This window comes from Musca autumnalis, unplaced genomic scaffold (assembly GCF_047663935.1).
Source record: "Musca autumnalis isolate F117 unplaced genomic scaffold, ASM4766393v1 scaffold_5, whole genome shotgun sequence".
Classification (NCBI taxonomy): Eukaryota; Metazoa; Arthropoda; class Insecta; order Diptera; family Muscidae; genus Musca; species Musca autumnalis.
Genome location: NW_027412088.1, coordinates 48,681,910 through 48,700,739, shown reverse-complemented (window position 1 = coordinate 48,700,739; position 18,830 = coordinate 48,681,910). Strand labels below are relative to the sequence as shown.

Genomic DNA, 18,830 nt, shown 5'->3' with positions numbered 1-18,830 from the left:
GATGACGACGACTCACTGGGGGCTGTGTTCATGCAGCATGAAGCAACATAGCAAGCAGCAACATACTCCTGGCATCTATGAATTTAGCGGTGGTGAATGCCGATCTGACAATCTGAGCATATCCATATTGGTCCTGGGTTTTCTTCCGTCCCGGACCAAAAGAATCGGGAGTAGATATGCCGGGATATGCTGCTCCCAACACTGAAAAACTATATAATACAAACATGTGGATACTGAGATGGCAGCTGCTGGCCGAAACGCTGATGTACTGTGGTTCCAGGTCAATCCGGTATCAATGAACCCCCTGTCGTGGGATTGCTATGGGATTAAGATTTATTCGTTATAGAGAAGTTTGACTCTATATCACTGTTACAGAAAATACAAGAATGTAATATTTTTGGAAACTTTTACTGTTTTTATGTCCTTTATAAGTTTTACGGGAACACACACACTATATATTTTCTTCACATAATTTCCATTTAGACTTTAGGCTTTTTTTATAACAGAACATCGACTGAGTCCTTAAAATGTCCCAAATTTACATCACAATTTATTTATTTTTTATTTAATCTTGCCATTATAAATTCTCCATGAGTTTCTTAAATAAATACTATCACAGACTAAATTGTCCTCGTTCCCCCCATTATCCCTTCGCTTATACTCATAGTTAAATATGTATGCTGGCATGATTTTCTCTGTAACTGAAACTTAATTGTTCAATATCTTCATTGTGCCATAAATACGTGTTTTGAATTTGTTTTTAGGCTAGAATTTGTGATGACTCTCAGCAAATGACCTACATACGCACATACATACATATGTATTTACATTCAAATCGAATCCTTTGTCACATTTAAATTGATGACACTTCATTATCACGCTGTTTAAGCTCTGCAGATGACACACACACTTGTCACACACAGAGTAAATAGAAATATAAATATTTTTTCTCTTCACTTGAAGAAATAAACGAGATGGAAGTTTAGATAACACCTGCGCTATGTGACAAGGAAGAGACAATTATCGTGGCTCGTTGTTTATTTTCATGGGTTGCCCTAAAAAATGATTGTTTGTTCCACAAGCCGACCTTAGAAGAGATCTTTGAAAGCGCCTATATCTTTATCTGTTGCCTAAATTTAAAATGTAATGTTTTGAATTTTTTCGAATTTGTCCTTCCAACGAAGTCGGTGGGAAACGTCAGCAGACTCCTGTCTGATCATAAGCTCGTCTAAGAGTCTGTTGAATTTAAAAGAACGTTCCCTAACTGTTTGTATATTCGTTCCTCTGTTCAATCTGGCTCTGGGTCTATCTCCAGTTCCAGAAAAATGGCTGCTTCGATGGGATGTAGCCACAGATCCACTGGAGTTAGATGGTTAGGTTTGGCCGGGCAGTTGGAAAGGTGTTCTGTGTCGTGAGGGCCCATGCCGCATACTGGGCAGATGTCTGGCACGGCGCGATCGATTTCCGCCCAATAGGAATTTAGGCGACTGCAATATCCCGAGCGTAGTTGAGCCAAAACTACTCTGGTTTGTCGTGGCAGCTGACGCTCCTCAGCTGCGATAGATGGGGGATGCTCTCCAAGGATCTCATTCACACTATAATTGCTTAAGGCCTTGGCAACTGCGTCCGTGTGAATGCTATTCAATCCTGCTTGATATGCTTGTTGATCTAGGGGTTCTCTCCAGTATCGTTGGACCTCTCCTTCTAGAGCATGGATATCCTTCCTGATCTGCCTGAATGTGTCGGGCCTACCCACAAGATGATGATTGGGATGGCTCACACGGTAACATCCAAACAGGTACTGCAACGAAAGCATCTCATTGTGTTGCTTTACTGGAAGAATCTTTGCCTCCTCATGTAGATGGTCCAATGAAGATTAGAGGAGGCACGCTTTTGTTGTTCTCAGGGCAGCATTCTGGCAAGTTTGAATCTTTTTCCATAATCTCGGGGACCAGACTGGAGGCGCATAGCTTACCACAGACCTACCTATCGCGTTATATGTGGTCAACAAGGTTTCTTTATCTGCACCCCAAGTGCTGCCGTCTAGGGACTTGAAAACCTTGTTCCTACTTTTCAGCTTGTCGCAGATAGCAGTGGCGGGTGCGCACGACGTGCATGTAATGTTGAATGTGACCCCTAAAATTTTGGGCAGTTTGTGGTCGGAATTCTGCTACCGTCTACCACGACATTCAATTCTCTTCCAAACTGCGCTGTCCATGTGGTGAACAGAGTGACTGTTGATTTTGTGGCGGAAATCTGCATATTCCTCGAATGGAAAAATGTGGTAATATCGGTTAAATAGTTGTTCAGTCTCTCACAGATGTCATCAGGATAGGTACCCGACGCCAGGATCGTGCAATCATCCGCATACGTTACGATCTCGATGCCGTCTGGAGTGGCTGGAGAGGTAAAGGTTAAACAGTTCCGGAGATATCACCCCACCTTGGGGAACTCCCTGTTTCACTCTACGGGGTTTGGACTTCTTATTCCTGAATTCCACGTACGACTGGTGTCCACACATATAATTGACTATCCAACGTTTCAAGCTTGGCAGGAGGGTTGTCTGCTCAATGTCCTCAAACAGCGTGGAGTGCCTGACTGTATCAAAGGCTTTTGATAAGTCAAGCGCCACCATCACTGTTCTATCACACGGCCGATCCTGGTTGAGTCCTCGACAAATATGTGTAGAGATGGCGTGCAGCGCTGTTGTCGTGCTGTGCTGCTTACGGCATCCATGCTGATGATCGGCAACTTGATAGCTATTTCTGGTACTGGGGAGGAGTAAGGCCTCTAGTGTGTTTGCTACGGGCAACAAACGCGAAATCGGCCTGTACGATTCACTTTTGCTGGCATCCTTGCCTGGCTTCCGTAGTGGGACCACCCTGCCCATTTTCCAGACTTCGGGGACAATGAGGATGGCTAGCGACAAGTTGAGAACTTTAGTGAGATACTCCAATCAGTGAGATACATCCTTGCCTGCCTTCCGTAGTGGGACCACCCTGCCCACTTTCCAGACTTCGGGAACAACGAGGGTGGCTAGCGACAAGTTGAGAACTTTAGTGAGATACTCCAATCCCGGCTCATCCAGCTGCTTCAGCATTACCATGGAGATTCCATCAGGGCCCAACGCTTTGGATGATTTAGCGTTTCTGATGGCATTGGCAACATCATCCATTGTAAATTGTGGTGGTTCATCCTCGGCAGGAAGAGGTCTGATGCGACGTAATACTCTTATCTTCGCCCTGTCACTCTCGGGATGCTCGACAAACTGTCGATTGAAATTACTTGCGCACCTCTTCGGGTCAGTCAACGTAACGTCGCCAAACGTTACTGAGGTCCTATCTTCCTTTCTTCCAGGGTTCGAGAGTGACTTAACCGTTGCCCACAATTCACCTATACCGGCTCCAATGTTGCAGCTCTTCAGATGATTTAATCATTTGTTCCGTTTATGCTCGCCGACCAGCCTGTTAACTTCGAGTGTCAGCTCCCTGACTCTGGGGTCATTGGGGTTGACACGACGAAGCTCATCACGCTCAGTTTCTAATCCCGTCGCTTCTGCTGGAAAGTTTGGCCTTACTTCGGGTATTCGACCAGCAGGGATATGGCGAGCGGCTGCAGCAGTGATGATGTCTCGGAAAGTCCTTTCCCCTACCCGAACATCAGACGGATTGGGCAATTCTCTGAAGCGGTGATTGGTGAACTCTCTGAAACTCGGCCAATCAGCTTTCTTATGATTGACGAATGTGCGGCGTTCAGAGGTGATGAAGTCGGGTGGTCTGCTAATGGAGACAATTATGGGGAGATGGTCTGATCCAAGGGAAATGACGGGTTGCCAAGTAACGTCATGTGTCAGACCAGGTGACACGATGGTTATGTCAGGCGAACTGTGACACTCTCCTCTAATTCTGGTAGGGGCGTCCTCGTAGAGCTATCAATCTGCTCAGCCAGCGCTGTACCTCTCTGGTCGTTTCCGAGGGTCGAATGCCACATCTCATTAAAGTTCTCATTAAAGTCCCCCAGGACCATACGATTATGACCTTCCAAGAGCGGTCTAGTGTCAGGCTTATAATCTGTGATAAAGCTATTTCTCGGCGGGATGTATACGTTCAGCAACTCTATCTCGACAGTTCCACACCTGACTGCTAACCCTACACATTTCATGAACGGGTCATTAGAGACAGGCCCAAGCGAGGTAGGTCTGTATTAGACAGACTGGTGCAATAGGAAAGCTAATCCCCCACCTCCACTTCTGGTGTGATCTTTCCTTAGCACATTGTAACCATCGCAATGCTCTAAGCTGTGGTTGTCGTTCAGCTAGGTTTCTTGCACCACCGCGACCTTGATGTTCTTCCGACTCATGAAATCTACTATTCCCTCCATCTTACCTCGGAGTCCATTGCAATTAAATTGCAAAAAGGATGCATTCTCTGGGATTGGGACAACAACGGCTGGTGTTAAAGGCTGCGTGTGTGGTTGTTGTCGAGGGGACTGCGTGGGAGTTTCGTACTCAGACGACGAGGGAGTTTCGTAATCCGACGACGACTCACTAGGGACTGTGTTCACGCAGCATGCAGCAACATAGTCCCTGCTCATGGTGAGCATTGAAGTCTCCTAGCACCAGACGTTTGTTGCCCTCCAACAGCGAACTAATGTCAGGCACAGCTATACATCGGCGGTATGTATACATTAAGCAACTCTACCTCGGCAATACCACAGTTTACTGCAACCACCATATATTCCATGTATACGGTCACTAGAGTATTGGACATACTGATGTATGAGGAAGGCAAGTCCAACACTTCCGCTTCTTGTACGATCTTTCCGTAAAGCTTTGTAAACATCGAAACGTTGCAAGCTACAAGTTACGGTGAACTTTGTTTGCTGGAACTCGGCGACCATGATGTTCCTCCGACTCATAAATTCTATTATTTCGCTGCCTTGATTAGAGAGACCTTGCAATTGAATTGCAGAAATGACGCATCTCGGGGCGCTAAACAACAACTTGAGGTATTAGATGCTGCTTTCGTTGTTGTTAGGTAGACTGCGGAGGTGTCACGTATTCCGACGACGAAGTTGGAGACACGAGATGCTCTGGCGCGGCAAGTAGCAACATAACTTCTATCCCAGTCATCCTGGAGGTGACCAAGACCTGAGCAGCCTCTAAAGTGCACCCATGCCCTACATCCATTACATATCACCTATGTTGACATGTGGTGGATGTGGATCTGGCAAGCGGAACAGTAAACAGACCTGAAAAGGGCTCGGGGCATTCCGGTATATATTGCCGCTGCCATAGTGAAAAAATTATACGAACACAAACTCTTTCCGTCGATTCCATTTAAGATAAAAAGTGAAAAAAACTCACGTTTTCGTTCAGAATAACCCCAAAAAATTTTGAGATTCCTCCGAGTCAATCCGGTGCACAGATTGAAATCTGTCTTTCACATTGGTTACGAGCACTATTTATATCCTATCCCTGGATTCTAGGTATTGGTTTTATAAACTAATTACTCGATTCTCAATCTAGTCTCCTTCGATTTTATTTTTAAAACAACTCTTTAAAGCGACGGACATTTTTTTGCGGCTCCTGCAAATGACACACAATTTTCCAAGTTTTAACCTCGAATGTGTAGAATTTCCGCAATAATACCATTATTTCTTGTCCCATTAGTATGCATATTAAATCAGAGATGATTTCAACTTTATTATCACTGCAATGATACCTCTAAGCAGAGCAGAAAAGAAACCTTCAAATGGCTATGAAAAATATACTATCCGATAAAAACTTTGCATCTCCCTTAAACCATATTTCATTCGTTTTTTTTTTCTACCTCTCTCTTTTTTCTATTTCATGTTGTAGTACTCGAGGATTTTCTGTGGATACCTCCTCACCGTCGACAAATGAAAAACCACCCGAAATAAATTTCTCAGCTACAGCGACATCAACAACAGCAGCAAATGTTCCCACATCGTCATCACCTTCAGTGCCTGAACAAGATGAATATCAAACAGCATCCAGTACGGTTAGTGATTTTGGCAATGGTGGCGGCGGTGGTGGTGGTAGTGGCGGCGGAGTTGTTACCGGTACCAACAGTGGACGAGGGAGCTATAGTGGTGATGGTAGTGTAGTTGCAGTGGGTAGTAAAATTTCATCACTTCGTGATTCCATAGACTACGATGCCCTCTACGAGGAAGAAGAAGACTCTACCATTAGCATGGAGGCGCACGGTTCAATGATTTCACATTTACTATCACAAGTTAAGATTGGTATGGACTTAACCAAAGTGGTGCTGCCAACATTTATTTTAGAAAGACGTTCTCTGTTGGAAATGTATGCCGATTATTTTGCCCATCCAGATTTATTTGTAAAGTGAGTGTGTCTATGTTAGTGTGTGTGTGTGAATAATCCTTCATTATGAATATTTCATTTTGTGGTATTTTTTGTTTTTTCTTTACCTTTTGCAGAATTGCCGATTTAGATAATCCACGTGACCGCATTGTACAGGTTTGCCGTTGGTATTTAAGTGCTTATCATGCTGGACGTAAAAGTGCTGTGGCCAAAAAACCCTACAATCCTATATTAGGTGAAATTTTTCAATGCTATTGGGATATTCCTGGTAAGAATGTAAAATTGTTTGATTTTCTTTTGTGGATCAACATTTGAATTATGATTTCAATTTAATTTTCAGGTGAAATACCCGATGAAGATAAAGTTAACGATGGACCCGTACCCTGGTGTCGTAAAAATCAGTTAACATTTCTAGCCGAACAAGTTTCACATCATCCGCCAAGTAAGTTGCGTTATTATATACATTCGAACTTCTTAATTTCAAAATTTTGGGCGTATGAACTTCCCGACAAAAATATGGATTAGGATAAAAGCTCAAAGCTTCGAGAGTTGCCATGCGCTCCAGCCACTGCACCATATGTAGTGGCTGGAGCGCATGACAATATAGGGATTTTTTACACTTTTCGGTCTGTTTTCTCAAGAAGTATGGATTTGCCCCTGATAAAAATTTTACCGCCGTAATGGAGACAGCGAATGCAAGTTGCTTCACGAAAATCAAAGTGATTCGAGAGCAGGTATTAAAGTGAATTTATCCGAAATTTTGTGTGGGAGGTACCCGAAGGAGTGGACAAAAACAGTCCATATTCGGACTTGATCAATATCTGGTAGATATATTACGATGTGTAAAGTATGGACCAAATCGGTCACTCCCTTCAAGAGTTAGAGTGCGCACAATTTTTCCGAACATTTTTGAACTTTTGTGGGGGAGGTACCTGAAGGAGTAGCCGATATGGAAAATCTTTGAACTTAAACAATATTTTCACAAAATATTACGAAGGCAATTTATGGACGGAATCGGTAGATCCTTACGAGAGTTATCTTGAGCTTTAACAACTACACACGGTGTCCCATGGGTTTTTTGTAACTTTCAGGCTATTTTCTCAGGAAGTATGGACCTGCCCCTGGTGAAACTTGTACCGTCGTATGAAGGGAAGTGAATACATGTTGCTACAACAAAAAACGAAGCGATTCAAGAACAGGTCCTAAACTGAACTTCTCCGAAATTTTGTGTTGGAGGTACACGATGGAGTGAACCGATTGAGTCCATAATGGAATCTCATCTAAGTCTAGTAGAAATTTCACGATGTGCAAAGTATGGACCAAATCGGTCACTCCCTTCAAGAGTAATCAGGCGCACAAATTTTCCGAACATTTTCAAACTTTTGTGGGGGAGGTACCGGAAGGAGTGGACCGATATAACCCATATTCGAACTTAAACTAAGTTTGGACGAAATATTGCGGAAGCCAAATTTTGGACCGAATCGGTTCATCCGTTCGAGAGTTATCGTGCGCTCCAGCCAGCCAGACAGACGGACGGACATTGCTCAATCCACTCCAAATTGTCTAAAACACTTTTCGTCCAAACATACTTGGGGTCTAAAACCATTATTTCGATGAGACACATTTTGCCCGTATGAAAGTTTAAATACCCTCGTTAGCATAAATGCTGAGGATATAAAAATGTGTAAACCATGTGCTACAATTAGCGAGACCCCACGGTTGCCGGATTTATGCACCGGATTGACTCCAAGGAATCTTTGTGTTCGTACATTTTTTAACCATGGGAGCGGCAATATATACCGGAATGGCTGCTCCGAGCTCTTTTGGTCCTAGAGAAGAATCCCCGGCCATAGATCAGTTCCATCTGTTTGTGAGATCCGCATCAGATCAACATTAGTGTTGGGCAATCTCGTTCATTGAGCGGATCGATCTTTTTCATTCCGTTCACCAAAAAGATCCGGGTCGTTTACTTCGTTCTTTGGCTCTTTTTCGTTCAACAATACATTTGAATGTTTTATTTTCTTATGAAGTCATTCGTTCTCTGCTGCATATGACTCCGTCGTTCTTTTCACCTAATCGTTCTTTTGATAATGTTCGGTCACGAATGACACATTGTGTGTGGGTTTTGTTTCTGAACGTAGTGGTGGTGGTTTTGATATGAAAGAACCAGATGAACGAATGATGCAAAAGAAAGATATGACCGAGATGTGCTACTGAATGAAGTGAGTTACTGAGCGAGAGTAGCTCTCAGAGAGCTCTGGATCACTGTTTGTTTTGTGTGGAAATTTGTGCTGCTTACGCTAATGCAGCGTTTGTTTAGAGTTTGACTGCAAAATCAATGCTGCTAATTTTGTAAGCAGCAATGACTCGTCCATCGGGGATCTAAATGAACGATATAAAAGAGTGAGCTGGATACGGATCCGTTCGTTCTTTTCACGGAATCGTTCCTTTGAGCCGGTTCGTTCATGAACGACGCAACTCTAATCAACATAGGTGAGATATAACGGATGTAGGGAATGTGTGGTGCCCTTCAGAGGCTGCTCAGGTCTTGGTTGCCTACAGGATAACTGCGATAGGCGTTATGTTGCTGTTCCAGAGAATCTCCCAACGTGTCTCCAATTGGTCGTCAGAGTACGTTACACACCCGCAGTCCCGCCAACAAGAACAAACGCAGCATTTCACATTACAAGTCGTTGTTCAGCGTCCCGGCAATACATCATTGATGCAATAAAATTGCAATGGTCCCCGCAACAAAGTGAACGAAATAGTAAACTATGAGTCGGAGGATCACCATGGTTGTCACATTCTAGAAAACAAAGCTCAGCATCACCTGTAGCTTGCAACGATGCGATGGTTAGAACTTTTTGCAAAAGGATCGTACAAGAAGCGGAGGAGGAGAACTTAACTTCCTTATACACAAATAAGTCTACTACAGACCTGTCTCGCTTGAATTTGACCCTAGTGACGAGGACTTACGAGGTAGAGTTCATAACGCCGATGGATAGCTGTGCCTTGTGTTATATCTCCGATGATTTTGTTTCGAGCTTTGGTATTCCGTCCTAGGCAATGGCCAGAGGGTTACAGCACTGACCGAGCAAATTGATGCTCCACTTTTTGGACGGTGAACGGAGGAGGAGGCACATCACAGCTCGGCAGACATCACCACAACTCGGCAGACATCACCATTTTGGCACCCGGTCTTTTGGATCAGACCATCTTCCGATCATAGTCTCGTTAACAGACGACCCGACTTTATAACCTCTGACCGCCGTACATTTCTGAACCATATAAAAAAGAGAATTGTCAAAGGGTTAGCTGAGAGAAAGTTTAGGGACCTAATTACAGCTGCAGCCGCTCGCCACATACCTAATGGTCGAGTCCCGAAATTAGACTAAATTTCCCGGCAGAGACGATGTGACTAGCAAATGACCGTGATGAGCCTTGCCGTAAGAACTCTGAAGACCCAAAAGATACTCTTGAAGTCAACAGGCTAGTAGGTGAACATAAGCGGAAAAAGTGGCTAGACCAGCAGAAGCAATTTAACATTGTTACAGGATTAGATAAATTGTGGGCTAGGGTTAAGTCACTTTCGAATCCGGAAAAAATGATAATAGAATGGCTGTTACTTTAAAAATGTGTGAAGATGTGCGCAGTTTTTTAACTGACAGTTTATAGAACGTCCTGAGAGTGATAGGGCGAAGAAGCGTGTGCTATGCCGCATAAGCGACCTACCAACCGAGGAGGTACGACCCGCTACTGAAGCCAGGCAGGGATGCCAGCAGAGGTGTATCGTAAGGCCGATCTCCTTGTCGCCAGTAGCAAAGATTCTAGAGACACTGGTCGCCCCATGATGAGAAGCAGTTTCCCAGTTGCCCAACATCTGCATGAATTTCGGAAAATGCACAGCACTGCAACAACATTACACGCCATATCCACACATATCAGTCGAGGACTGAACCAGAACAGGCCGTGCGACCGAACAGTTATGGTGGCTCCTGACTTATAGCAGACCTTTGATAGCGTCAAGCACAGGCAAACACAAGTGGTTTTAGCCCAGTTAAGATTCAGAAGACGCATTCGCCTCAATTCATATTGGGACAGAATTGATGCCAGGACATGCCCTGTCCTGGATTGGGACCTCATGACACGCTGCATTTGTTTAGCTTCCCAGCTAACCCCAGAAGCCAGACCAGTTTGAATCTGGATACAGAGGATCCACATAACTGAGATACACGAACGAAAATATTTGCGTTGCTACAACAGCAACAAGTAAAAAAGGCTAAGTTCGTCCAGGCCGAACTTTTTAACCAGCTTTTAGGGAAGTTAATCATCCTTGTCACGGCGAAGTCTATTTGAAAGCTCCAAAATACCTTTATCGAGCGCAAGCAATTGACAATTAACTCGCTTAAAAACTGTGCCTGATTTGGGCGGAACGGAAAGACTTCAGAGGTGATGACTAACCGTCTGCTAATGGAGACGATTTTTAGGAAAATGGCACTACCCAACATAAATAATTGTCGTTATTTATGTTATTTGTTACGCTGCGTGGCATAGTGATTACCTGTGGGGCGAACTGTGGAACTTCCCACTAAAAGGATCCTCCACCACTCTAGTGTAAAACCTACAATGTAGAATAAATAAATGAAATGAAACCTGAAGATGACAATTTATTCTTGTTCTGGTGTAATGGTGCGATCCTTCCTCAGTACGTCGTAACAATCAAAATGATGGTTTCCTACACTTCAGCTAATCTTCCGTCTCATATAAACTGTGATTTATTTAGCGTTAGCTCGTAGTCCATCGGAATTGAATTGCAGAAAGGTTGGTTTTCGTTGGTTAAGAACTCTCTATAGCCTATAAAACACATTCAATATACATACATCTCCATATGATAGCTTTATTCTGTTTGCCACATTTTTTAGATTTTCTTCAATGTGGAAATTCTGTCGAAATTATTTTGGTTGTTCCTTATTCTATTGATATTCTTTTCTTCTTTTTTTCCCACACAGTTTCCGCATTCTATGCCGAACACTATAACAAGAAGATCACATTCTCAGCCCATGTATGGACAAAATCGAAATTTTTAGGCCTTTCAGTGGGCGTGCACAATATTGGCGAGGGTGTGGTGACACTTGTTGATTATGGTGAAGAATATATTGTCACATTTCCAAATGGTTATGGAAGGTAAGTATAAGACATTTCATTTCAACTGGACTTTATTAAGCATTAGCATTTATTTTATTTTCATTCCACAGATCTATTTTAACTGTACCATGGATAGAATTGGGCGGTTCAGTGGAAATTAAATGCCCACAAACCGGTTACTATGCAAATGTTGAGTTTCTAACCAAACCTTTTTATGGTGGTAAACGTAACAAAGTTACAGCTGAGGTGGGTGTTTAAACATTTTGTTTTTTAAATGAATGTATTTAATTGTAATTGGTGTTTTGAAATTTTCAGATTTACTCACCAAATGAAAAGAAACCGTTCGTTTCGATTGCTGGTGAATGGAGTGGTTTAATGGAAGCCAAATGGCATGATACAAATGTAATGTATATGATTCTTTCTTCCCCTTTTTGCGCATATTCTATATTGCAATATTCTATTTATGTTGTGGTATTGCTTAATTTTTAGTCCACTTATAATGAAAAGGAATTTATAAAACGGAAGATCAGAAAAAGCAAAAAACATGTTATACTGAAAATATTATGTGTTTGCTCGTTCGTTTATTTAACAAAAAAACTTCACAAATTTAAAAACATTATAAGTGGACTCGTATTTTTTCGTAATTACATAGCCGTATCTTTTTCCAAAAAAAAAAAACGATTCGAATTGATTTATCTTAAGAAGTATTCTAGAATTGTCCACATTTTTCTGTGAGTTGTTGCAAAAGATATAAGTAAGGGCATTTGTGGAACTTTCGTGGTTAAAAAGCTATACATCGTTAGAATAGATAAGAAAGGAACTACCTTAAAAATCTTTTCGAAACGGCACCAACTACAATCACTCCTCCCTCCCAGAGCGTGATGACCTTCTTCAAGCCTACCCCAGTGACTCCAGAGTCAGGGAAGTTAATAGGTTGGTCGGTGAGCACAAGGGGAAAAAGTGGCTATATCATCTGAAAAGTTGCAACATTGGAGCCGGACAAAGAAAATGGTGGGCAACGGTTAAGTCTCTCTTGAACCCTAGAAAGTATGGAGATAGGTCCTGAGTCATGTTGGGCGCAGAATCATCCGAAAAGGTGCGCAGGTTAATAATCGACAATTTATCAAGCACCTCGTGAGTAGCAGGACGAAGAGAAGAGTACTACGCCAAATTAAATATCTTGCTGCGGAGGAGGAACCACCATAGTTTACAATGGACTATGTTGCAAATGCCATTAGGAACATTAACTTATCCCAAGCGTTGGTCCCTGATAGAATCTCTATAATAAGGCTGAAACAGCTAGATGTGCCGGGAGTCGAGTATCTAACTAAGATTCTCAACCAATATATAGCAACCCACATCGTCCCGAAGTCTGGAAATGGCAGGGTGGTACCGGGTGGCCAGGCATGGATGCCGGCAAAGGCAAATCATACAGACCGATTTCACTTTTCACAAAGACCCTTGAGGCTTTAGTCCTCCCCAGCCAGTTGTCGATCAACAGTGATAGAACAGTGATGCATTTTACACTGTCAACCACTCAACGCTGTTTGAGGACATCGAGCAGAATACCCCCGGCCAAGTTTGAAACGTTGAATAGCCAATTATATGTGTGGATGCCAGCCAGTCGTACGTAGAATTCAGAAACAAGAAGTCCAAGCCCCGTGGAGTATTTCACCCTAGCCATAACGAATTGAGATCGTAACGTATGCGAACGATTGAACGATCTTGTCGCCATGATCCCTGATGTCATTTGTGAAAGGCTGAACTCCTATTTGAATGATCGTACAACCTTTTTTCACGCGAGCAATATGCAAATAATAAGTAGTCCACAAAAATTCCAGACGGCACAAGGTAGACTTCTCCCAAAATATCCGCCACTAAATCTATGAGAGAAGTCTCCCCTGTCCCGTCTGGGATGTTTGTGGAACAATTATTATATAAATCTACGGCCACTCTGCTCACCACATGAACGGCTGTGGTAAGAACAGAGTTGAATGTCATGGTCGATGATAGCAGAATTTCGACCACATGCACCTTACGTGCAGATAAAGAAACCTTGTTGACTACATAGGTCAGTCGCGATAGATCGGTCTGTGGTACGCTATGCGGTGCCACTGTGGTCCACGAATATAACTGCAACGCGATGAAAATATATTCAAACCTCTCAGAATGCCGCCCTGAGAATTGCAACAGGGTACCTCGTCATATCTTCAGTGGACCACCTACATGAGGAGGCAACCTTTTGCAATTCTCATGGCGACAATCTGTCAGGTTTGAATATTTTTCCTTCGCGTTATATTCGCTGACCACACTGAGTGTTACCAAGTCATCCTAATCACCGTATGGTGGATAGGACCACCAAGGCAAGTCAGGAGGGATCTTCATTACCCTCAGCCTTTAGGCTAAAGAGTGTATATTAGGGCTATAACCAAAAAAATACCACCACATAGCCGTGTAGAGCATGGAAAACTATTATGAAATACGGCGTCAATTTTTCTCTATCGCGAAAAAAGTTTCCGCACCAAATGCATTGAAGTTTAGTAATGCATTTTTTAATTTTAGCTGTTATGACAACATATTTGCTTTTAATTAAAATTTTTATTTTTTTGTAATCTAATTTAAAATCATTATCAATGCGTTCTGGACCAATTTGTTCTCAAATCGCGCCATTTCGTAGCATTTTATGAATTTTTGACACTATTGCAGTTTTTGCTTTTTCTTTATAAGCTCGTGAATTTTATGTTTATATTTTTTGTATCTACCGGACAAAAGAATATGGGGTCATTTGCAACGAAGTCGCGAAAGTTACAGGCTGTTTTTGTTGACTTTGCCTGTGAGAATCGTATATGTTTTTTACAAAAATACAACACCAGTACCACGTGGGGAATTATGTCCTAATAATGAAAACGCGTTTCTAAGATCGATTCGGTGAAAAAAGTTTCCGCGCCGACTGTAATTACTAAAACCCTTTTGATATTTTTTCTACTTATAATTTTAAATTTGCTTTGTTTGAATAAATATTCATAGAAAAAAATACAATTCTCACAGGCAAAGTCATTAAAAACTGTCTGTAACTTTCGCGAATTTGTTGCAAATGACACCATATTCTCTTTTCCGATAGGTACAATAAATATAAACATAAAAGTCATGAGTTTATAAAGAAAAAACAAAAATTGCAATAGTGTCAAAAATTCATAAAATGCTCCGAAATGGCGCGATTTGTGAACAAATTGGTCCAGAACGCTTTGGTAATGATTTTAAATTTGATTACAAAAAAATAAAAAATTTAATTAAAAGCAAATATGTTGTCATAACAGCTAAAATTAAAAAATGCATTACTGAACTTCAATGCATTTGGTGCGGAAACTTTTTTCGCGATAGAGAAAAAATTACACCTTTTTTCATAATAGTTTTTCATGCTCTACACGGCTATGTGGTGGTATTTTTGATATTTGCAAAAAAGTGCAAAAAGTTATATCCCTAGTGTATATACCCTTAGATACGACAAAAAATGTGCCTCGTCGAAATAATGGTATTAGACCCAAGTATGTTTTGACGAAATTCGTTTTAGGCAGTTTGGAGTGGATTTAGCCATGTCCGTCTGTCTGGCTGGCTGGTGCGCACGATAACTCTCGAACGGATCAACCGATTCGAACCAAATTTTGCACTTAGTAAGCTCGCAAGTTTAAGATCGAAGATGGGCCATATCGGTCCACTCCTTCGGAAGATCAACTCTCGAAGGTAGCAATCGATTTGGTCCAAATTTTGCACATCGTATTATTAATTCCACGGTGCCACCATGGTGCAATGGTATGTGGGTTCGATTCCCAGACCAGGCAACATCAAAACATTTTTCAACGGTGGCAAAATACCCCTCAGTAATGTTGGCGACATTTCCTGAGTATTTCAGCCATGTAAAACTTCTCTACAAAAGTGGTGTCTTTGACACGCCGTTCGGACTCGGCGATAAACTGTAGGTCCCATATCACTGAGCTAATATGAATCGGGGTGCACTCATTGATATGAGAGAAGTCTCCCTTGTCCCTTATGGGATGTTTGTGGAACAATTATAAATTATTATTATTAATTCCTGATATAGATCAAGTTCAAATATGGACTCAATTAACTCCCTCATATACCTCCCACACAAAATTTGGGAAAAGTACAGTTTAAGACCTCCTCTCGGATCGTTTTGAAAATTCTTAGCAGTTTTTTCTGGCCAACCAATTTACGACGGTAATATTTTTTTCGAGTGCAAGTCCATACTTCCTGAGATAAAAAACAAAAAGCTCCAAGAAACCCTGACGGCACCAACAAAAATGACAAATCCACAAGATAACTGTCGCAGGGAGTTTCTGATTGGTCAAAACTCTGTAGATCGTATTATTTCGGTATTATCGGTACCGTCCTCAGGGTACTTCCCACACAAAATTTGGGAAAAGTGCAGTTTGAGAACTCGTCGCGGATATGTTTGGAAATTGTTGTTGTTTGTTTTCACGGTCCTGAGACACATACTAAAATGGTTGGTGTGCAAGATAACTCTCAAACTTTTTCAAAATTTCTTCCTTCTGGAAGAAAGGGTTTTTTCATAGACCTTTTTGTAATGTCAATGATTTGGCATAGTCACGCCCCACATTACGGTACCTGCAAATTTCACGTATTTTAAAGCAAACTCGTGATGCAAAATCAATATATTTTAAATATGGCACAATTATTATGTTTGCTTTTTTTTGTCAGAGGTTGAGTGTCACCACAGCTGACTGATACTTTCTTATTTGTTATCTAAAAAGAGAGGTCGAACGTTACAAGAGACAACCCCTAGATCAGCAAGCCATAAACAACTATCGTGTGTATGCGGTTCTCGGAGAATATTCCCCATCTATCGCAATTGAAGAACGTGAACTGAACGGAAGATAAATGCATTGTCGTATTAAGAAGAAAAATTAACAAAGAAACGAACATATCATATAGTGTTACAACAACAACAAATAGTTTTTCACTGCGCATACAATTCAACTCATTGAAAAACCATGCCCTCACATAATTACAACTCCCTAAAGTATGCAACAAAAAAATTTCGTGTCGATACCCAGTACAAACACATGGACGTATAAGCTAAACGTATATGCAATACATAACAACACCAATGAAAATGCAAAAAAAAAAAACAATTTTTAACTAAATCTTTTAAACTTTAATGCAATTAAAGTAAACACAAAGAAAATTATAATGGTCTTCGATCATTTTTTTTTAATTTCCTAAAAAAAAATTAACAATTAATGCCAGTTCGAATCGTTTTTTATGTAAGGAAATATAATAAATAAATAAATACATATCTTTCTAACAAAATCTGGGTCCTTTTTCTTGATGTCGATTCGAAACTGAAAACAAAAGAACTATCAACAATCCCTTTTCCCAAGTTATTTTAATAAAAACAAATAAATAGTAATACGATAATCATAATTTGGATGTCGTTCTTTGGTTTCCATGTTCACATTGGCATCAAGAAGCTGGTTCTTAGTAGAGTATGCTGCTTGTAATTACTTGTCTTCTGTGTTTGTATGTATGTGTTTGTCATTGTATAATTATTAATTTGCGTACTAATACTTTGTCTGTGTTCTTTTAACCTTAACAAATTTGTAATATCCTTTCTATTTATCCTCCAAATAAAAAACCTATGAGTTGTTACTCCGAATATAAGTAAAGAGGAAACAACGCTAATACTGTCTCTCTCTCTCTAACCACCTGTAACCTCAGCATCCTGTAACTGTCGATTACTTGTACTTCTCTCTTAAATATTCTGGTCAAATGTCTATGTTTATCTAGAAAATTAAATCTTTTTAGAAAAAAACTAAAACCCTATCAAATCTTTTGTGTTCTATCTTCTTTTGTTTGATTTTTGTATTCGTATTTTAACTTACTTTTTTTATTTATTTGTGTTTCTTTTTTCGGAGTATGTATTTGTGTCCTTATACTGTTGCACTAAGAGAATATTTGAAGAAAAAAAAATTGTTCGACTTTTATTTAATTTGCCTTATCATGGAAATTTTTAATTTTCTAGAAAACTGAAGTGTTTGTAGATGTAAATCGTATACCAATATTTAAGAAACAAGTTCGGCCAATCGTTGAACAAGAAGAATATGAATCACGTCGTGTATGGAAGGAAGTAACCGCTGGACTCAAGTAATAATTATTTTTTATATCCTCTTTTTAATAAGTATTTAAGTATTTATGTATTTAAGGGATTCAATGGTTTTGTGTTTGTTTAAAATTGTGTAACAAAAATAATCATCACAACATAAGTGTCAATAAGTTCAGAACACAATTCACTATGAGTTCCCCCAATAAATTAATTTCAACATTCGAAAAAAATACAGTCGAAAATACCACTATAATAAAGTGAGTTGGAACAAAATGTTGGCTTTATTGTGACTGCTTAAACGCTCCCTACAAACAGAATTTTATTTTCGACTGTATTTTTTATTTATATATAATTTAATTATAAATAAAATTAATTTTCTTATGTTCTTAATTTTTCTAATGATCGACTTTATTAAAATTCATTTTCAAGATTCAATGACATTGAAAAGGCAACAAATGCCAAATGCAAAGTTGAACAAATACAACGAGACGCAGCCAAGGCTAGAAAAGATTCTGAAATATCATGGGATCATAAGGTGAGTACAAACGTCAGTTCTCCTTATTTATACCCTCAGTATTTATGCTAACGAGGCTATATACACTTTCATACGGGCAAAATGTGCCTCATCGAAATAATGGTTTTAGACCCCAAGTATGTTTGGACGAAATCCGTTTCAGATTTAGCAATGTCCGTCTGTCTGTCTGGCTGGTGCGCACGATAACTCTCGAACGGATCAACCGATTCGAACCGATTCGGGTATCGTAATATTTTGCCTAAACTTAGTTTAAGTTCGATGATGGGCCATATCGGTTCACTCCTTCGGGTACCTCCCTCACAAAAGTTCGAAAATGTTCGGAAAATTTGTGCGCACGATAACTCTTGAAGGGAGTAACCGATTTAGTCCATACTTTGCACATCCTGAAATTTCTACCACACTTAGATGAGATTCCAATATGGACACAATCGGTTCACTCCTTCGGGTACCTCCCACTCAAAATTTCGGAAAAGTTCAGTTTAAGACCAGCTCTCGAATCGCTTTGATTTTTGCTGTTACAACTTGTATTCTCTGCCCCCATACGACGGTACAAGTTTCATCAGGGGCAAACCCATACTTCCTGACAAAATAGCCTGAAAGTTACAAAAAAACCCTATGACACCGTGTGTAGTTGTTGAATTGCAAGATAACTTTCGAAC

General features: G+C 40.7%; 1 protein-coding gene across 2 annotated transcripts in view; it reads left to right on the top strand.

Annotated features, from left to right (window-relative positions):
- Positions 1-18,830, top strand: part of LOC141404624 (oxysterol-binding protein-related protein 9) — a 135,118-nt gene that overhangs the window by 111,333 nt on the left and 4,955 nt on the right. For both annotated transcript variants that reach the window (XM_073988103.1, XM_073988104.1), the window contains 8 exons: positions 5,861-6,370; positions 6,466-6,617; positions 6,690-6,791; positions 11,359-11,533; positions 11,605-11,740; positions 11,810-11,896; positions 17,556-17,677; positions 18,066-18,171. In XM_073988103.1, coding sequence (XP_073844204.1) covers positions 5,861-6,370; positions 6,466-6,617; positions 6,690-6,791; positions 11,359-11,533; positions 11,605-11,740; positions 11,810-11,896; positions 17,556-17,677; positions 18,066-18,171 — 1,390 coding nt within the window. The remainder of the gene's footprint in view (positions 1-5,860; positions 6,371-6,465; positions 6,618-6,689; positions 6,792-11,358; positions 11,534-11,604; positions 11,741-11,809; positions 11,897-17,555; positions 17,678-18,065; positions 18,172-18,830) is intronic.